This window comes from Mustela nivalis (assembly GCF_964662115.1).
Source record: "Mustela nivalis genome assembly, chromosome: Y".
NCBI lineage: Eukaryota > Metazoa > Chordata > Mammalia > Carnivora > Mustelidae > Mustela > Mustela nivalis.
This window is the reverse complement of record NC_139041.1, coordinates 27825707-27845798: the sequence shown is the minus strand read 5'-3', so window position 1 is coordinate 27845798 and position 20092 is coordinate 27825707. Positions and strand designations below refer to the sequence as shown.

Genomic DNA, 20092 nt, shown 5'->3' with positions numbered 1-20092 from the left:
GTGTGGGTGTGCTTGAGCGGTTGAGTGTGCATTTCTATGTCAGGGAGGTCGTGTGTTTTCCTCGCATGTGTCTGCATCCTCAGGGAGTGTGCGTTGGAATATGTGTTTTAGACAGGTGAGAATGCCCATGTGTCCAATTCTGTGGATGTTTATGGATTGCAGGGGACCAGGGGCAGACTTCTTTTTTGAGCAGGGTCAACTGTGTACGCCTATGCCGGAGACCTTGGATGTGTCGTCGTGTGTGCGTGTGCTTGCAAGCATAGCTGTATGTGGGGGAGGGCAGGGATGCATGCTCTCTGTGTGTGTTTTGTGTATGTGCGTAGAGCTCGTTGTGATTTTATACGTGTGTCAGTGTGTGTGTGTGTGTATGAGAGATTGAGAGAGTGGCTACGTGTGTGTTCTTTATGACACAGATGATGGGTTTTGTTTACATGCTTCTGTAGCCTTAGGGCTATGAGCGTGTGTGCATGCTCCGATGTGTCACGATATTATGCCTGTGGGCTCGAGGCCAAGGAGGTGGTGGGGTATGCATGTTAGTGTTTTTGAGCACACTCGTGTATGATTTTTATGGTGAGGCCAAATGCGTATGCCTGTGCCAGAGACCTTGTGGCAACTGGGTGTGTCCCGAGTGTTTTTGCAAGCGCCTATGTGTCTCCATGCAAGGGATGGTGAGCAGGCCTCAGATCCATATGCAGGAGTGTGTATGAGGTGTGTACAGTGGGTTCGCAAACCGCTCGCCTGTCTGCATGTGTGTGTGTGTGTGTGTGTGTGTGTGTGTGCTGGCTTGTGTACACGTGCATTCTTTGAGGATGCAGAACAAGGGTTTGCTTACATTCTTCCCTTTCCTCAAGGGTAAGTTTGTGTGAGTGTGCATGCTCCGATGTGCTGGGGTCAGTTGTGTATGCCTGTTTGCCAGAGGCTTTGGATGTGTTCTCTTGCGTGTGTGTGACTACGAGTGTCCCAGGTCACACCTGGGAACATCCTTTGGAGTTGGGACCAAATGTCTATGCCTCTGCCAGAGACGTTCTGTGAGAGCTCTATGATGTGTGTGTGTGTGTATGTGTGTGTGTGTGTGTGCTTACGAGCACCTCTGTGCCTGCATGCATGTCTGGTGTACATGCCTGAGTTCCAGAGATACATGTGTGTATTTAGTGTGTTCGGTGCGTTTGCGTGAGCACGTGTGTCTGTGTGTGTCTGTGTGTTTGAATGGAGCCCGATGGGGTGTGTTTCTATTTTCTCTCTGTGTGTGTGTGTGTGTGTGCGCGTATGTGTGCATGTGTGTGTGTGTCTGTGTGTACATGTGGCATCTCCTTTCTTTTGTTTCAGGGACCAGGTGTGGGAATGCAGAGCCCCCTTCTGAGTGCCTGAGTGCCCATGTGTCCGTGTGTCTGTGTCTGTGTATCTGTCCCACCCAGGGAGGTTCACGCTGCTGAGATGCATATGAGGAAGCATCGCCCTTGACCAGAAGCTGTGAAAACTTCCCACGGAGCCTGGTGCCGGGGTGAAAGACAAGGTCGACGGAGGCCCCCGCGGAAAACCACTGAAATGTAGAAGACCGATGTCACCCGTGTTCCTGTAGGTTCCTGTGTGGAGGCTCACGAATGAGCTCCTTCCCGGAAAGGAGCAGGTGGTGTGCCTGAGCTCCTGGTATAAGGTTGTTGCTTACGATGCTGCCTTGGAATCCCCATTCTGAGGAAGGCATGGGCCCTCATGCTTGCCCAGAGGTCTAGGACACATAAGCTCTGGGACAGCATCCCAGCGGGGGGAGGTCCTTCCCGTGCGGATGGTGGTGCTGGGCAGCGGGAGGAGATGAACAAAAGGCCAGCTATCAGGCCTCATGTCTTCCCTGGGGTAAAGACAGAGGTCAAGGCTAGGGAAGGATGAGCCAGCGCCAAACATGGCCAGTATCTGGGTTTGGGGGATGGCGATGCCAGTCCTCCAGAGGGCTCCCTGCGGATGTCCTCAGGCACATCCACTGCACACAGCATGGCTGGGCCTGTAGTTTCATTTTCCATTGGACCCCAGTGCCTGTGTTCGCTACCGGTCTGGCAAGGGGCCTGCCTCTTGCTGACACGGTCATCCTCTCCGGCACAGAAACAATGCTGTGGAGTGGAGGCCAGGCCCTGTGGAGGGACTGTTGGGTGCAGACAGGGTTAGTGGGAACTTAGGAATGACAACGCTCTCCTTCTCGCCCACGAGGCCAGAGGGAGAATAAATGGCTGGGAAAGCTGTGCGTCTCACATGTGCGCGCCCGCACGCGCGTACACACACACACACGCACACACACACACACACAGGCACACCTTTGGTTTAAACCCCCCACCCCTGCCACTCACAGGCTCTGACACATACACTCAGGGTCAAAACCGGTCCATCTCCCTCCCCACAAACACACAGTGATTCAGTCACTCTCATGTCTTGCCCTGCACACACTCACTTACCCTCCCAGGCACACACCGTCGCACACTCATGTGTCTAGAGACACACTCATACCGATCCACCCACGCTGCCCCATGATCCCCAGTTCCCTGCTTCTCTAGGACCTTGGCTTGGGGTCCCCCAGATGGTCAACAGAGGAGAGGGCGGAGTATTGCCAAATGCAAGACCCAGGACACCCACCTGGGTGCTGTCTGTCCCGTGCTGCCCCTGAGCCTGATACGCCTCCTTCTCCTGGTCTGAAGGCTAGTGCCCAATGCCCTCTATCTGCTTATGCTCTACCCCCTACCCTCTATGCTCCCCAAAGGGAAATGCCCTGATAGGCACACCTAGTCCTCCCCAACACCCCAGGCAGCATGAACCCCTTCTAAAGGGCTGAGTGTGCGCCGGCTGCTTCGACCATCTTGGGCACCGTCCATCTTCTGAGGACTTAGCCGAGTGCACGGTCCCACGGACAGACCTATGGCATGCACAGTACCTGTCGCAAGCCTCATCCAGGAGGTGTTGAGGCGAGCCCCTGGGTCACGCCACCCCAGAGCCGTGTCTACTCACCTGAGATGCGTCTGCCCAGGGAGGCTGGCAGAGGTTCCAGTCTGCGGCCAGGAGAGTGGGGGAGGTGTGAGCGTTTGCCCACCAGGTGCTCCTCTACCCCAAGCTAATACAGTGGCTCCAAGGGCAGCAGCCCTGAGGGTGAGGTTCCCGAGGATCCTTTCTGCCCTTCAGCGGGCCCAGCCCCTCTGCCCACATTTGGTAGAGGAACCTTTCCTGTTGCAGTGGCTCTTTCCCAAAGGAGGGATTGGCGGTCAAACGTCACGGATGCTTCTTGTCCCTGCATTGTGCAGTGGGAAACGCCTGTTCCATGTCAGGCTGTGGAGTTGATGAGCTGTATGAGCAAGCCTTGCCCCTTGCGGGGTGGGTGGAGGTGCCCGAGACTCCAGGAGGGAAGGCTTGTCTCTCTCGGAGTGTAGGGGAGACCGATCTTTTGGGACACTTGGTCTGCAAATGCTGGAGTATCCTTGATGGGCTCCCACATGCTGCCACCTGGCTCTGCTTGTGTTCGTCAGCTGAGAGTACCCTACGTGCTGGTTCCTCCTTGAGCAGCGGGAGCGGGACAGTTCCCGTGTAGAGCCTGGTCTTAAGGGGTCCTTGGTCCGGGCCATTTCAGGGACCACAGTGGATTCCTCTACGCTTGTGGCATTTGGTAGGCTGTTGTCAAGGAAGTGAAGCCTAGGGGAGAGGAGGGCACAGGGTCCCCCAACCCTAAGCATCTGTCACCTGGGCTCTGGGCACTGGGCTGACGTGGAAGCCTGGCCTGGCCCCTCTCCCATCCCGGCCCTGCTGGGACAGAAGGGTGAGGCTGTGGAGGGCGGATCCCTTCAGACGTCAGGGAGCCCCCCATGGTGGCAGTACATGGAGGGTGAGGGCGTCTCGGCCCAGGTCCCCACCACTAAAACAGGGAGCCAGGACAGCTAAAGTCAAAACCGCACTTGCTTTCCATTTTACCACCTAGACAGGAGCATGAGGGTATCCTGTTTAGCAGACCCTGCAAGACTGACTTGTGCAACATAAGCCTAAACAAAGCCACTAAACATGAAACATTGGTCCCTGTCCCATGTTGAGGCAGCGAGTGTCCAGATGCCAGCCCATCAGCCCCATTGACTTGATGATCAAAGCCTTTCTGTGCTCATGCTTCCATATGCAGTTATGTGTACGTGGAAGGCCATACCTGTGTACCCCTTCTGGTAGTGTTACATCTACCTGCATAGATGTGCATGTATGGGCACACACAGAAAACTTGGTCTGAACACACATGGGCGTGTCAGCCCACGGCTGTACTGAACACCGCTGGCACCTCAGAATGCAGCCGGGCATGAACTTTGCACAGCTCAAACCCCTGCGATAACATTAGTCTGGCCGCCCTAGGAGTGGAGCCATGGCGCAGAGCCATGCATCTACCGTGGATTCAGGAGACGGAGCTGAAGAAGACCTGTGAGAGGGTACAGAAGAAGCTGTGGCCTCAAGAATTGGTATGGAACTGCCGGCATACGTTGAGGATGTAGAATCCCCAGAGCAACCACAACAGGTACCTCTAAGTCCAGGCCACTATACATGTGGCACTTTGACAACTGAGTCCACTGAGATATGGTGTAAAAAATCCGTTTGTTCCTGTAATGTTGGGAGTCATTGGCTTGCATTGGCCCCAAACCAAAAGTCCCAAGCCTAATTTGTTCATCCAAAGCCACACTTTGGGTATTCTCTCTCCACGCGTAGAGGCCAGCACTGAGGATGTGATGGCCCAACCTACTCTTCCACTGATGGTCTGACCTGGCTGGCCTGCAGATGAGAAGGCGAGGGAGGACGTGTTCTCCTCTGCGGGCCAGGCAAACTGGGAACCCCTCCCATGGCATTTGTAGTGTTGGCAGAATGCAATGCAAGGTGCTCTTTCCCTAATGGTGAATGTGCATGCATACATGCTTTGTGTCACCTGAATGCCAGCCACAGCATCTTGCTTTCCGGCCTTCTTAAGGGTGCACACTGTAGTCACCCGGCTGACGGCAACTCCCACCACCTTCTCCACAGGATTCGCCCACACATTGTCTCACGGGATAGGCATCTGGGTCTGCTTTGCTGTATTATTGTGGCTCCATGAAAGACTCATGCTGTCTGTCTCCCAAGGTGGGTCAGTGGAATTTCTTTGTATAAAAATAAAATTGTCTCTGATGATCATACCTTTACAGACAATTGTATTCGTGATATTTTTTCATTTTTCCTAGTCTTTCTTTTTTCTTAATTTTAATTTCAATTGCAGTTAATTATATCATGCTATATTACATGCATGTGTTTTTATTGATTCTTCAGTTTCATACAACTATCTTGCCTTTATATACATGTTCTCTGCTTAATTTTTATAATCTTTATAATCCAAGCTACTTTCTGTTGTCTTCTTACCGAGGTGATTTTTAATAATTCAGGTTCTGTTTCTTGTTTTCCTTTTCTTAGCCCTCTGTTAAATTGTTTTATTACATCAGGGAATTCCAAACAAAACTACTCAATTCTTTTTTTTTTTTTTTTACTACTCAATTCTTTTTAGTTTTATTTTTATGTAGGTTTTGTCTGCATTGTACAATAATCTATGTTTTTACTACTTGAAACTATAAAATACTCTTTATTCTTAACAAATAAAATAGGTTTATTTGTATATGTTTTGGAGTACATGGGCCCCCTAAAGTCATACATAGTGAGAATATAATATGTGTATGTTTGTTGATGAAATTTATTTTTTTATTATCTTATTCACTATTACACAAATGTCATTTTGGATAGTTCTAAAGTTTTGAAATTTCAAATTGTTAAACTCGGTAGACTCCCATTTCAATAGAATAGATGCTTTTATAAGGAATAACTGTGGAGAACCTAGGGTCTTAATTCAACTGGTTTGTTTTAATTTATGTTCTAATCTCTTTTTTAAATCACAGTGTGACTGGAGTAGTAGTGTTCAGGACAACCACTGGTTTACAACAGACTCTGCATTGCAAGAATCATTAATGATGAAAGTGGTAGTGTTGTTGCCTGTTTATGAAGACTGGATGACTTTGGCTTTTCCACCCAAGGCATGACTGCCTGGTTTAGGGGATGACCTGCTTTTGCTGATGTGGATAATATCCAGGAAAAGTGTGGGCTGACAATGGTAGCAAGTGCCTTTAGACTGGTAAGGCCTATCTGTCTCCAGCTGCCATTTCCAGACACTGGTCTGCACATAACAGCACTTCCAGGAGTCACAGGTTCCTATGAAAGGTAATAGTAGAATTTTGGTTAAATCACTCTGTTTTTTAAAGATTTCTCAGAAAGAAGAGAGAGTGTGTGAGCACACAAGCAGGGAGAGTGGCAGACAAAGGGAGAGAGAGACTCCCTGCTGAGCAAGAAGCTTGATGTGGCACTTGATTCCAGGACTCTGAGATCATGACCTGAGCTGAAGACAGATGCTTCACCTATGGAGCCACCCAGGCATCCCTAAATCATTAATATTAGACTTTGTTAGTTGGAAAAAAGTAAAACTATTGAAAAAAATAAAGTGGTCTCATATAGTTACAGAATCCAATCAACAATTACCAAATAGATTCCTCTCATAGATATACTGCTGATAAAGCTACTGACAGTCCATAAAGATGGCGTTTATAAAGGCAAATTAAGGTTTCACATATGATGAAACTTAGGAGGCAGAAATTAGTAGATGCAGAATTATATGAAATGCCTAATTTCTTTGGAAACTACTAAAAGAACTTTTCAGTGTTGATAGTTAAGAATAACAAATGTCAGGAGCAACTGGGTGGCTCAGTGGGTTAAGCCTCTGCCTTCCGCTCAGGTCATGATCTCAGGGTTCTGAGATTGAGCCCTGCATCAGGCTCTCTGCTCAGCAGGGAGCCTACCCCCCCCCCCCCCCCCGCCGCCTGCCTCTCTGCCTACTTGTGATCTCTCTCTCTATCAAATAAATAAATTTTAAAAAAGAATAACAAGTGTCAGATAAACTGGAGATTAATAACATATTTTTTGTGGAAGTTTGTTCTGTAATTTTGTTTTTTCCCATTCAATAAAAATCCAATTTCTTATATTTCTAACTTATTGATTACATGGTTTACACTTTTATAAATAGAAAAAGTTATAGTTTCTATAAATTAGAATTTTAAAAATAGGAAAAGGAGCTGTATACCACATTTGTATCTAAGCCTTTCGCCTGAGTAATGAAGCAGATAATAGAACTGCCAATGTCAGGGTAGAGGTGGGCACAACTTGAAGCTCCCATCACCTGCATCTGTAACATTTCTGGATCCTCATCAGTCTCTCCTAAAAAAAAAAGAGGTAAAAAGTAAGAAATCCAAGGGACATAGACTGCATTTTAACACAAACTAATAAGATGATATCATGATCACTTTAAATTATCTCTAAATTTTAGTTCTAAGAAATTTCATTTATTTGTTATCACCATCTTACTGCAAAAATTTATCCATTATAATTCCCCTCAGTTTTTAAATGGCATTTCAAATAATTAACAATTTGATTTTCATTTGTAAAATAAATTTCAGACATATCTAGCTTCATTTTCTTAAATATAAATAAAAACAAAGACCTATGTTTTTCTTTTTATAAAGTTAACATACTTAGGAAGCAGTTCATGCTTGTTTTATTTTTGGAGCTTGACTGTGCATAGAAAGATTTTCCTTGCGTTGTTTTGCACATTTGAAAACTTATGGAATTATTATCAATGCTATCATTTTATAAGTAAAACCAATCCCAGGGTATATATGATTTTGATTAAAAATTAAAATTAATAATGGAGACACTGCTGGTTAGAGTTCTTACCTGAATTTTAACATCAAAAAAATGGACCCTCAATACTGGCGACAAGATGACGGGGAAGTAGGAGGAAGCGCCTTTTCAACCTGTACCCTAAAGTGAGCTGATTACCTACCAAAGAACTCCGATTACCCATGAAATCAGCCTGAGATCAGAATTATACACCTCTGGATCTCTACAGGGGCAGAAGATGCCAGTGGGCAGATAAAGCAGAGTGGGAACGGCGGACTGATATTGAAAGATAAACAAAAGGGGGAGAGAGCCACCAGAGGTGACAGGTTGGAAAGTAATACCCCCATAACAGCGAGAGTGCCCTGCATCTGGGGAGCAGCATTAACTTGGGAGACTGGTTGAAAGCACTCCAAAAGAGCAAAGGATCACGGTGGGGGGGGGGAGATTGTGGGAATCGGGGCGGCTAGGGACAGGGGCTTAAGTCCCCAGTCCCAGGAAAGCCACCCCTGGTGCTGAAACCTCCTCCTGATGGAGAAACCAGGTCTTAGACCCTAACCGCCAGCGCGCCAGAGAATGCGAGAGGTCTGGCTCCTGTGAGGGGATGGGAGCCACACCAGATGGCAGAACTCACGAGCCCTGTTAGAGAGCCTGAGATGCAAGTGCCCCTCATACTCCCCTGAAAGAGGTACAAAGGCCCAACCAGCGCCCTTTGATATGCACCATTGTTCAGAGCCCAAGACACGTGCACCAAACTCTCCCCCCAGAGAGGTTCGCAAAGGCCCAGCCTGGTACTTTCGGATCTGCACCCTGTTATCAGGGCTTGAGACCCACGCATGACCCACAGCCTCCCCTGAAAGAGGTGTGCACAAGCCAGGCGCTCTTAGAACCAGAAATAAAGACCAGGCACTACCAGCCCGGGTCAGCGGGAAAATCACAGTGTGCGATTGCTGCTTGGAACCTCTCCAGTGGTCTGGAGCTCCCAGACAGCCGCTGCTGCCCTCGCTTAGGCTACAAGCAAAAGATCCTGCATCACTAGGGACCGCGACTTGGAACCTGCTCTGCCAGCAGCCAAGGGGGAACTTATTTGGGCTCTGTAGCCAGACTGAGGCTTCTCTCTGAGAGGGAGGTCAGGGTGCACTTTGTTTTCCTCTAAAACTACAAAAACCATCAAAACTGGTCAAGGTGAGAGAAAAAAAAAAAAAAGTGAACAAACAAAAACCGCCAGAGAACAAAAGCCTGAAAAAAACCAGTTACCTCAGAGCCCACCCCCTTGGCGGGGGGGGGGGGGGGCGGGAGGACTTATCTCAGAGAACATCATTGACTGAAAACCTATGTGGGAGGCCCCTCCCCCAGAAAACAAATCAAGAAAGAAAGAAAAAAAAAAGGCAACTAGAGAACAACCACCACTACTTCGTAGGAAAACTTTTATTTTTTACTCATTCCACTACTCTGGTTCATTTTTTTTTTATATAAATAATTTTTTAACCTATTTACCATCACAGTGAGCTGTCCAGTACATCAAATTCCATAATAACTTTCTAACCTGAACTTTTTGATACATACACCTGTGTTTTTCTTTTGCATTTCTATTTTTTGAATTCCTTTTTTAAAATTTTCATTTAGTTTATTCCTTTTTATTGTTATTTTATAATAATATTCATATAGAGTTAAACTTCAAAGTAATATCCCCTTTCCCCAATCAATACTACCCCTATAGGTAAACCAATTTTTAATTCCCCTTTATCTTAGGAAGTTGAGTCCTTTAACAAAAATATCAAGATACATCCAGAAAGAATCAAAACAAACTTCCTCGCACACACTGAGAATTTACAACCACTCTCCCATCTTTTTCTTCCACCAGTGTTTCTGTGTTTGTCCTGATAGTATAAAAATCTTACACTTGGGGTTCTTTTTGATGAGGTTCCTCCTTTATTTGCATACATATATTTTTTTCTCTTGTCATACACTTTTATCAGTCTTTTTGTTTGTCTGTTTTTGTTTGTCTACTTCATAAATCTTACCTTGGGGCCCATTTGGGCTGAACCTTCTCTTTTATGTTCCCTTTCCTCTCTCTCTCTCTTTTTCTTTTTCTTTTCTTTTGTCTCTCGTTTGGTTGGCGAATCCCGATTGCTCAGAAGTGTTCCACAGTGCACCTTGACTGCACCATGGTCAATATATCCAGCTATATCTATTCAAACATCTCTCACCAAAATGACTAGGAGGAGTAATGCCCAAAGAAGAAAAATACAGAGGATGGGCCTTCTGCAACAGAGCTATTCACTATCAAAATAGACAATATGTTGGAAAGAGATTTCAGACTAACAATTATCCAGGCAATAGCTATGTTGGAGAAAGCCATGGATGTCCAAATGGAATTGATTAGGGCCGAGCTGAGCGATGAGAGATGATGTTCAAAATGTTAGGGCGGAGCTTAAAGCTACCAGGGCTGAGGTTCACAATGCTCTCAATGAGTTCCAATCTAATCTAAATTCTGTCAAAGCTAGGGTAACTGAGACAGAAGATAGAATTAGTGATCTGGAGGACAAACAGATAGAAAGGATCAGGAGGAAGCCTAGAAAAAACAGCTTAGAAACCACGAAAACAGAATCAGGGAAATAAATGATGCCATGAAATGTTCCAATTATTAGAATAGGAATCCAATTGGAATTATTGGAATCCCTGAAGGGGAGGAGAAAGAAAGAAGTCTAGAAGATATAGTGGAACAAGTTCTTCACGAAAATTTTCCCAATCTTGTGAATGGAACCAGCGTTCATGTACTAGAGGCCAAAAGGTCTCCACCCAAGATTATACATTCCAAAAAAAATCATGACACCTGTAGACAAATTGAGGAATTATAATTGTAGGTATAATCTCTTGAAAGCCACTAGGACAAAGAGGCTCCTTATAACAGCGGAAAGCCCATCAGAATAACGTCAGACCTGTCCACAGAGACAGGGCAAGCCAGAAAGGGCTGGCAAGATATATTCGGAGCACTAAATGAGAAGAACATGCAGCCAAGAGTACTTTATCCAGCAAGACTGACATTCAAAATGGATGGAGAGATAAAAAGTTTCCAAGACCGGCAAGGCTTAAAAGACTATGCAACCACCAAGCCAACACTGCAGGAACTATTAAGGGGGGTTCTATAAATGAGGAAAAAATCCTAAGAATAGCATTGAACAGAAATAAAGAGACAATATACAGAAATAAAGACTTCAGGTAACACTATGTCAATAAAAACGTATCTATCAATAATCACTCTCAATGTGAATGGCCTAAATGCGCCCATAAAATGGCACAGGGTTGCAGATTGGATAAAATGACCGGACCCATCCATATGTTGTCTACAAGAGACCCATTTTGAACCTAAAGATACACCCAAACTGAAAGTGAAGGGATGAAGAGGCATCTTACATGCCAACGGGCCTCAAAGAAGGCCAGGTAGTGATTCTCATATCAGATAAATTAGATTTTAACTAAAGACTGTAGTCAGAGATACAGAAGGACACTACATAACCCTTAGAGGGACTATCCACCAAGATGATCTAACAATGGTAAATATCTATGCCCCCAATATCGGAGCAGCCAACTACATAAGAAAATTGTTAATCAAGATAAAGAATCATATTGATATGAATACATTAATAATAGGAAATCTTAACACGCCCCTGTCCGAAATAGATCACTGAAGCAGAAAATCAATAAAGAAACAAGAGCATTGAATGACACACTGGAACAGATGGACCTCATTGATTTATACAGAACATTCCACCCTAAAACAACAGAATACTCATTCTTCTCAAGTGCACATGGAACCTTCTCAAGAATAGATCACATACTGGGTCACAAATCAGGACTCAACCGATACCAAAAGAATGAGATGATTCCCTGCATATTCTCAGATCACAATGCTTTGAAACTGGAGCTCAATCACAAGAAAAAGTTCCGGAGGAACTTTTCTTTTGTCTCTCCTGGAAGCTAAAGACCACCTTGCTTAAGAGTGCTTAGATCAACCAGGAGATCAAAGAAGAACTGAAAAAATTCATGGAAACCAATGAGAATGAAGACACTTCAGTCTGCCAAGACAGTCCTAAGGGGGAAATACATAGCCATCCAAGCTTCGCTCAAAAAAATTGAAAAATCTTGAACACAGCAGCTGTCTCTACACTTTAAAGAACTGGAGAATCAACAACAAATCAAACCAACTCCATACATAAGAAGGGAAATCATCAAGATTAGAGCTGAGGTCAATGAGGTAGAAACCAGAGATACAGTAGGACATATCAATGAAACTAGAAATCGAATTCTTGAAAGAATCAATAAGATCGATAAACCATTGGCCACACTAATCGAAAAGAAAAGAGAGAAAGCCCAAATTCATAAAATTATGAATGAAAAGGGAGAGATCACAACTAAAACCAAGGAAGTAGAAACAATCATCAGAAGTTATTATCAACAGTTATATGCCAATAAGCTAGGCAACCTAGATGAAACAGATGCATGCCTGGAAAACTAGGAACTCCCAAAATTGACAACTTGAATGAACAATAGCTAGTAACAAGATTGAAGCAGTGATCAAAAACCTCCCTCCCCCCCCCAAAAAAAGAGCCCAGGACCTAATGGTTCCATGGGGAATTCTACCAAACTCTCAAAGAAGAAATAACACCTATTCTCCTGAAGCTGTTTGAAAAAATTGAAGCAGAAGGAAAACTTCCAGACTCTTTCTATGAAGCCAGCATTACCCTGATCCCCAAACCAGGCAAAGACCCTACCAAAAAGGAGAATTTCAGACCAATATCACTGATGAATATGGATGCTAAGATTCTCAACAAGATCCTAGCCAACAGGATCCAACAGCACATTAAAAAGATATCCACCATGACCAAGTGAGATTCATTCCTGGGCTAAATTAATATGAGAAGAGAGAAGAACCACATGGTCCTCTCAATTGATGCAGAAAAAGCACTTGATAAAATCCAGCATCCGTTCCTGATTAAAACACTTCAAAGTATAGGGACAGAGGGAACATTCCTGAGCCTCATCAAATCTATCTATGAAAGACCCACAGCAAATATCATCCTCAATGGGAAAAAGCTTGAGGCTTCCTGTTGAGATCAGGAACAAGACAAGGATGCCCACTTTCACCACTCTTGTTCAACATAGTATTAGAAGTCTAGCAACAGCAATCAGATAACAAAGAGAAATAAAAGGTATCCAAATGTGCAAGAAAAAAGTTAAACTCTCTCTCTTCACAGATAACATGATTCTTTATATGAAAAACCCAAAAGACTCCACCCCCAAACTACTGGGACTCATACAGCAATTCAGCAACGAGGCAGGATACAAAGTCAATGTCCAGAAATCAGTGGCTTTCTTATATACTAACAATGAAAATACAGAAAGAGAAATTAGAGAATCGATTCCATTTAGTACAGCACCAAGAACCATTTGATACCTCGGAATTAACCTAACAAAAGGGGTAAAGGATCTATACTCCTGGAACTGCAGAACACTCATGAAAGAAACTGAAGAAGATACAAAAAGTTGGAAGACCATTCCATGCTCTTGGATCAGAAGAATAAACATTGTTAAAATGTCGATATACTGCCTAGAGCAATCTATACTTTTAATGCCATTCTGATCAAAATTCCACTGGTATTCTTCAAAGAGCTGGAGCAAATAATCCAAAAATTTGGTTGGAATCAGAAGAGTCCCCACATTACTAAGGAAATTTTGAAAAACAAACATAAAACTGGGGGCATCACGTTACCTAATTTCAAGCTTTACTACAAAGTTGTGATCACCAAGACAGCATGGCACTGGCATAAAAACAGACACATAGACAGTGGAACAGAGTAGAGGGCCCAGATACGGACCCTCAACTCTATGGTCAATTAATCTTCGACAAAACCGGAAAAAATATACAGTGGAAAAAAGACAGTCTCTTCAATAAATGGTGCTGGGAAAACTAAACAGCTATATGTAGAAGAATGAAACTCGACCATTCTCTTACACCGTACACAAAGATAAACTCAAAATGGATAAAAGACCTCAATGTGAGACAGGAATCCCTCAGACTCCTAGAGGAAAACATAGGCAGTAATCTCTTCGATATCAGCCACAGCAACTTCTTTCAAGATATGTCTCCAAAGGCAAAGGAAACAAAAGCGAAGATGAACTTTGGGGACTTCATCAAAATCAAAAGTTTCTGCACAACCAAGGAAACAGTCAACAAAGCAAAGAGGCAACCCACGGAATGGGAGAAGTTATTCCAAATGACAGGACAGACAAAAGGCTGATATCCAGGATCTATAATGAATTTCTCAAACTCAACACACACAAAACAGACAAGCATATCAAAAAATGGGCAGAAGATATGAACAGACACTTCTCCAATGAAGACATACAAATGGCTATCAGACACATGAAAAAATGTTCACCATCACTAGCCCTAGGGAGATTCAAATCAAAACTACATTGATCTATCACCTTATATCAGTTAGAATGGCCAAAATTAGCAAGACAGTATACAACATGTGTTGGAGGGGATGTGGAGAAAGGGGAACCCTCTTCCTCTGTTGTGGGAATGCAAGTTGGTGCAGCCTCTTTGGAGAACCGTGTGGAGATTCCTCAAGAAATTACAAATAGAAATTCCCTATGACCCTGCAATTGCACCCCTGGGTATTTATCCCAAAGATACAGATGTAGTGAAAAGAAGGGCCATCTATACCCCAATGTTTATAGCAGCAATGGCCATGGTCGCCAAACTGTGGAAAGAACCAAGATGCCCTTCAACTGATGAATGGATAAGGAAAATGTGGTCCATATACACTATGGAGTATTATGCCTCCATCAAAAAGGATGAATACCCAACTTTTGTAGGAACATGGACGGGATAGGAAGAGATTATGCTGAGTGAAATAAGTCAAGCAGAGAAAGTCAATTATCATATGGTTTCACTTATTTGTGGAGCATAACAAAAAGCATGGAGGACATGGGGAGTTAGAGAGGAGAAGGGAGTTGGGGTAAATTGGAAGGGGAGATGAACCATGAGAGACTATGGACGCTGAAAAACAACCTGAGGTGTTTGAAGTGGCGGGCGGTGAGAGGTTGGGGTACCAGGTGGTAGATATTATAGAGGGCACGGATTGCATGGAGCACTGGGTGTGGTGAAAAAAATAATGAATACTGTTATGCTGAAAATAAATAAAAAATAAATAAAAAAGAAAAATAATGGACCCTCCATCTCACATGTCTTAGAACCACTGTCCTAATATGCAAAGTAACTACTGACCTGGTTTGAGAACTCTTGGCCCAGAAAGCCAGCATTCTGAGCTATTGAAGTTCTTTAGATGTCCCAGGGGTGCTAAGAGCTGAATGGGAGTCTGGACCTCTTGAAGAAGCAGCAGTGCTAGATCATTTCTTGCTGCCCCACTCACCAACCGAAATCTCTCATGCAGTAGAATGTTAGACACCTTAACAACTCTCAGAGATGCTCCAGGGTGCTTCAGGCCCAATATTACAGCAGTATCTTCAGGATTCCTAAGTATGTAGTTTAAGACCAATTAGAGTATATTCTAATTATTGGCTTGAAAATATAAAATTAATTTTAAAAAAGAAAATAAATATATAATTTAAAAATTATGAATATATTCATTGGGAAATATGAGAACTTAGCAGCCATCAGTTATTAGGCCTTCTAATGTATTTCACTAGTTATGAAGTACAATGTTCCTACTTAACCTGTAGGGAATTCGGAACCCTACAAAAACTCAAAATTCATACACAGTGGAATTAGAAAGGTATTCGCTAAGACAGATATCAATCAAGCACATTGAGGCAAATTACTTGCTTGGCCTGATACAAAGAAGTTATAGAGATAAGAGATACTATTTAAAGATAATATGCAGTAAATTAATCCAAAGAAGACTTCTATTAACTAATTTGAAAATACTGTAGTAAAGTGTAGTAAAGTGAAGCAGATGCAAACTTACATGTTTCTGACACAATGGGCAGCAGTGAGAACCCAAGAGCTGCTAATAATGGAACCGCTGCAAATTTGATTGCCACAGCTGATGATCATGGCTTGCCAAGGCATGGTATATCGTAGAGAAATTCGATCTGCTAAAGCTGAGAATAATAGTAAATTCAGTAGCCCATCTTTAAAAGTTTTCATCCTTCCTAGTCCTGCTAAGCTCATCATTATTATCAAAATTGGCTTGCAAACACAGTCTGTATAGTTACATATATACTACTTCCCTAAAAAGAATAATTGCCTTATTGTTATGTTCCAAATCCATCATTTCTTTATGGCCCATTTTAATTACATTTCATTTGTCAAAATATTAGGAACTATTATAGGTCTCATCCCAAGTGGAATTCTTTTTCAACTGTTAGCTTACTTAGTTAGGTGTCACTAACATAGTAAACAATAAAAATGAATCAAACTTTTATTTGACTATTTATTAGAGAAATAAATTAAAAAGTTAACTTAAGTGGTACTGGAGGAACTGAGCTTTTAAACCACTTTTAATTTTTAAATACTTTTAACATTTTACTGACACCTAGGAGAGAATGCTGGTGTCACAGCAGGAAGACCCTACAGTCATGTCACCCAGTGAACAAAACTACATAACTATCAAATTATATGAAATGCAACAGAAATTGATCTGAAGACTGAGAGAACAAATTACACAACTAGAGACAGAAGAAGCCATATCAAGAAGGCAGAAAGTTTGTAGATGTGGTTTAGGAGAAAAATAGATCATGGTCACTGCACTGAGTAGGGAGGCATGGTGGAAAAGAAGGGTGACAGACACACCAGTATGCACATACACAAGGAAAACAAACCCCTTAGGAATTATCTTGGAAAGAAAAAGGGGCTGAATGCTGTAATTTCTTGCAACCAGCAGGGCTGAAGGCTGTAAACACCTACCAGAGCCAGTAGGCTTGGCTCTGGGAAAGTTCAGAGGTACTGTCACTTCTCCTAGAAAAAAGGCAGGTAAATAGACTGGAACATAGAGTGTGGAAACAGCAATATGAAGAGCACCTGGGGCACACAGCAGAGAGGCTTCATTTTAGAAGATGTCCCAAAGAGGTAGTGTTCACAAAAAGACCATCTCCAGGAATAAAGGATCTAACAGGCACCATTTACTTCCTTTGCCCCTCAGAATAAACACAGGGCTACCTGTGGTAACCAGTGCACATGGTCACTTGCCACACAACTTGTTTACATCAAGCTCCACACCTTTGTGCTCTGGCAGGGCTGCCCTTCTCAGTCAAATTTGTCTCAGTCTCAGTCTGGTGGATTTTTCACCACAGTGGGCTTCCCCATAAGCCCAGCACAAACCCCTGCCTACCCGTATCTCCCAACGTGAGAGTTTTGTGAAGACTTGGCTCCAGAGGCAGTGCAAATACTTTTCATTTCATAAGAAGTCCAAAGCACACATAGTAAAAACCTATCACATTAGGCCAGAGACTAAACCCTGCCCAGAGCAGGCAAAGAGAGCCTATGTAGAAGACTGGCTGGAATGATAAAGTGGTCAGAATGTAACAAGAGAACAAATGCAGTGCACACTGGTGGCATGCCTAAAAGTGGCAGCCTGTGGAGAACAGGGATACTATACAGCAGGAAATTACATAACCTCTTCTTCCTAAGGTCACTACCATCCAGAAAAGGAAATGTAGTTAACTTCCCCAACACAAAGAAACAAGCACAGAGACTTAGACAAAATCAAAACATGGAGAAATTTATCTTCAATGAAAGAACAAGATAAGGTTAGGGCCAGATGTCTAAGCAAAACAGAACTAAGTAACATGACTGATACAAGATCCAAAATAATGGTCATAATAATACTCACTGAATTGAGAAAAGAGCAGAAGACATCAGTGAGACCACTAACACAAAAAAATAACATCAGAGAAAAAGAGCTCAATAAATGAATGAGAAATATTCTCATTCGAAGATTAGGATATGAAGATTAGGAACAAAAATTAGGATAGCAGAAACAGAGCAACACATTAATGATCTAGAAAACAGAATAAAGAAGACAGAGAATAATAATGACAGAACTAATTAAGCTGAGCAGAAGAGAGAAGAGAGCAGTACACAAAATGAGAAAAAACCTAGTGACTCCATAAAATGTAGTAACATTCATTTTATAGGAATCAGAAAGAAGAGAAAAAATGATCAGACTATTTACTTAAAGAGATAGTAGTTGAATCTTCCTTAATCAGGAGAAGAAAATAAATCCAGATCCAAGAAATACAGAAACCACTCAACAAAAAACAGGTCCATGACAATATATTACAGTTAAACTAGCAAATAGAGTGACAAACCAAAATTTTGAAAGCAGCAATATAAAATAAGACAGATACATACTAGGGAAAGTCCATAAGGAGAAGAGTGGATTTTCAGCAGAAAGCAGTGGCATGACATATTCAAAGCAAAGTGCTAAATGGGAAAAATCTGTAGTCAAGAATATTCTATACAGTAAGGCTATAATTCAGAACAGTTTCCCAGAAAAGGGACAGCTAAAGGAGTTAGTGACCAATAAACCAGTTCTGCAAGAAATATTAAAAGGGGACACTTTGAGGGGAACAGGAGACCAAAAGTTATTGCATGAAGGTAGGAAACATAAAGGCAGTAAAAATGAATATTTTTATAAAATGTTGAGTAAGGAACTAAGATGATAAAAGAATTTAAAATATAAAAGCATATGGGAAGCCTCATTGGCTTAGTAAGTTAAGCAGCTGCCTTGGGGTGAGGTCATGATCTCAGAGTCCTGAGATCAAGCCCCACATGGGGGTGGGGGTCCCTGCTCAGCAGGGAGTCTGCTTCTCCCCTTCCCTCTGCCTGCTGCTCCCCCTGCATGTGCTTGCTCTCATTCTCTCTCTCTGTGTCAAACAATAAAACCTTAAAAAATAAAATAAAATTTAAAAGCATAGAGGGCCTGGGTGGCTCATTTGGTTGGGCCCTTGATTTTGGCTCACAGTTGTAAGATCAAGCCTCAAGTCCACCTCCATGTTGGACAGAGAGCCTGTTTAAAATTCGCTTCCTTTCTCTGTACCCCTCCCCTCTTATTTGTCGTTTCTCATAAATAAATAAATATATATATATATATATATGCATATATTAAAATGAAAGGAGGAGAATAATGAATGGGTTTAATGTAAATGACTATCAACTTAATATAGACTTTTATATGTAGATGTTATTATATACAAACCTAATGGTAACAATAAATCAAAAACACTAACAAATATGGAAAGAATAAAGAGAAAATAATCCAAGTATATTACTAAAGAAAATCAGCAAACCACTAAAGAGGGAAATACAAGATATGACCAAAGAAAATCTACATATACAACAAAATACATTGATATGTATTTATAAATAATTATGTTGAATGTAAATGGACTGAATATTTCAATCAGAAGACAGAGTGACACAAAAGATAAAAAATAAGACCCATTTCTATGCTCTCTAACAGACCCATTTAGACCTAAAGACACTTGTGGATTAAAATTTTAAGGGATGGAGAGACATTTCTCTTATGAATGATTATAAAAAGAAAGCTACAGTGGCAATTTTTTAATGGGACAAAGTGGACTTTAAAACAAAGACTGTTAACAAGAGACAAAGAAAGGCACTATACAATCATAAAAGGATAATCCAATAAGATTATATAACAACTGCAAATATTTATACATCCAGCATGGGAGCACCCAAATACATAAAGCAGTTGATAACATTTAGGAACTCATTAGTAATAAAACAATAATAGTTGGGGCCTTTAACACCACACTTACATCAATGGACATACCATCCACACAGAAAATCAACAAGGAAACAAGAGTTTTAAATGACATAATGGACCAGATAGACTTAACATATATATGTGTGACATTCCTTCATAAAAAGCAGAGGGCACATTCTTTCCAAGTGCACGTGAGTCATTGTCTAGAATAGATCACACATAAGACCACAAAACAGGTCTCAACAAATTTTAGATTCAAGTCATACTATGCATCTTTTCTGACCACAGTGCTATAAAAGAAGATGGCATCCACAAGAAAAAAAAATCTGGAAAGACCAAACATATGTGGAACTTAGAGTCAACGAGGTTATCAGAGAAGGAATTAATAAAGTACATTGAAGCAAATGAAAATGAAATCACAATAGTCCAAAACTGCTGAGCTTCATCAAAAGTGGTCCTAAGAGGGAAATAACATGGGCCTACCTCAACAAGAAAGAATGTCAGAGTGGGAGACAAATCATGACAGACTACGGACTCTGGGAAACAAACTGAGGATTTCAGAGGGGAGGGGGATTGCAGATGGGTACTAAAGA

General features: G+C 42.4%; 1 protein-coding gene across 2 annotated transcripts in view; it reads right to left on the bottom strand.

Annotated features, from left to right (window-relative positions):
* Positions 1-5700: 5700 nt before the first annotated feature.
* The window catches only part of LOC309856913 (uncharacterized protein), a 39011-nt gene continuing 24619 nt past the window's right edge, over positions 5701-20092 (bottom strand). For both annotated transcript variants that reach the window (XM_082718703.1, XM_082718704.1), the window contains exons 12-15: positions 15735-15870; positions 15035-15282; positions 7145-7278; positions 5701-6222 (exon numbers count right to left, since the gene is read on the bottom strand). In XM_082718703.1, the coding sequence (XP_082574829.1) occupies positions 5950-6222; positions 7145-7278; positions 15035-15282; positions 15735-15870 (791 nt within the window). In that variant the 3' untranslated portion in view covers positions 5701-5949. The remainder of the gene's footprint in view (positions 6223-7144; positions 7279-15034; positions 15283-15734; positions 15871-20092) is intronic.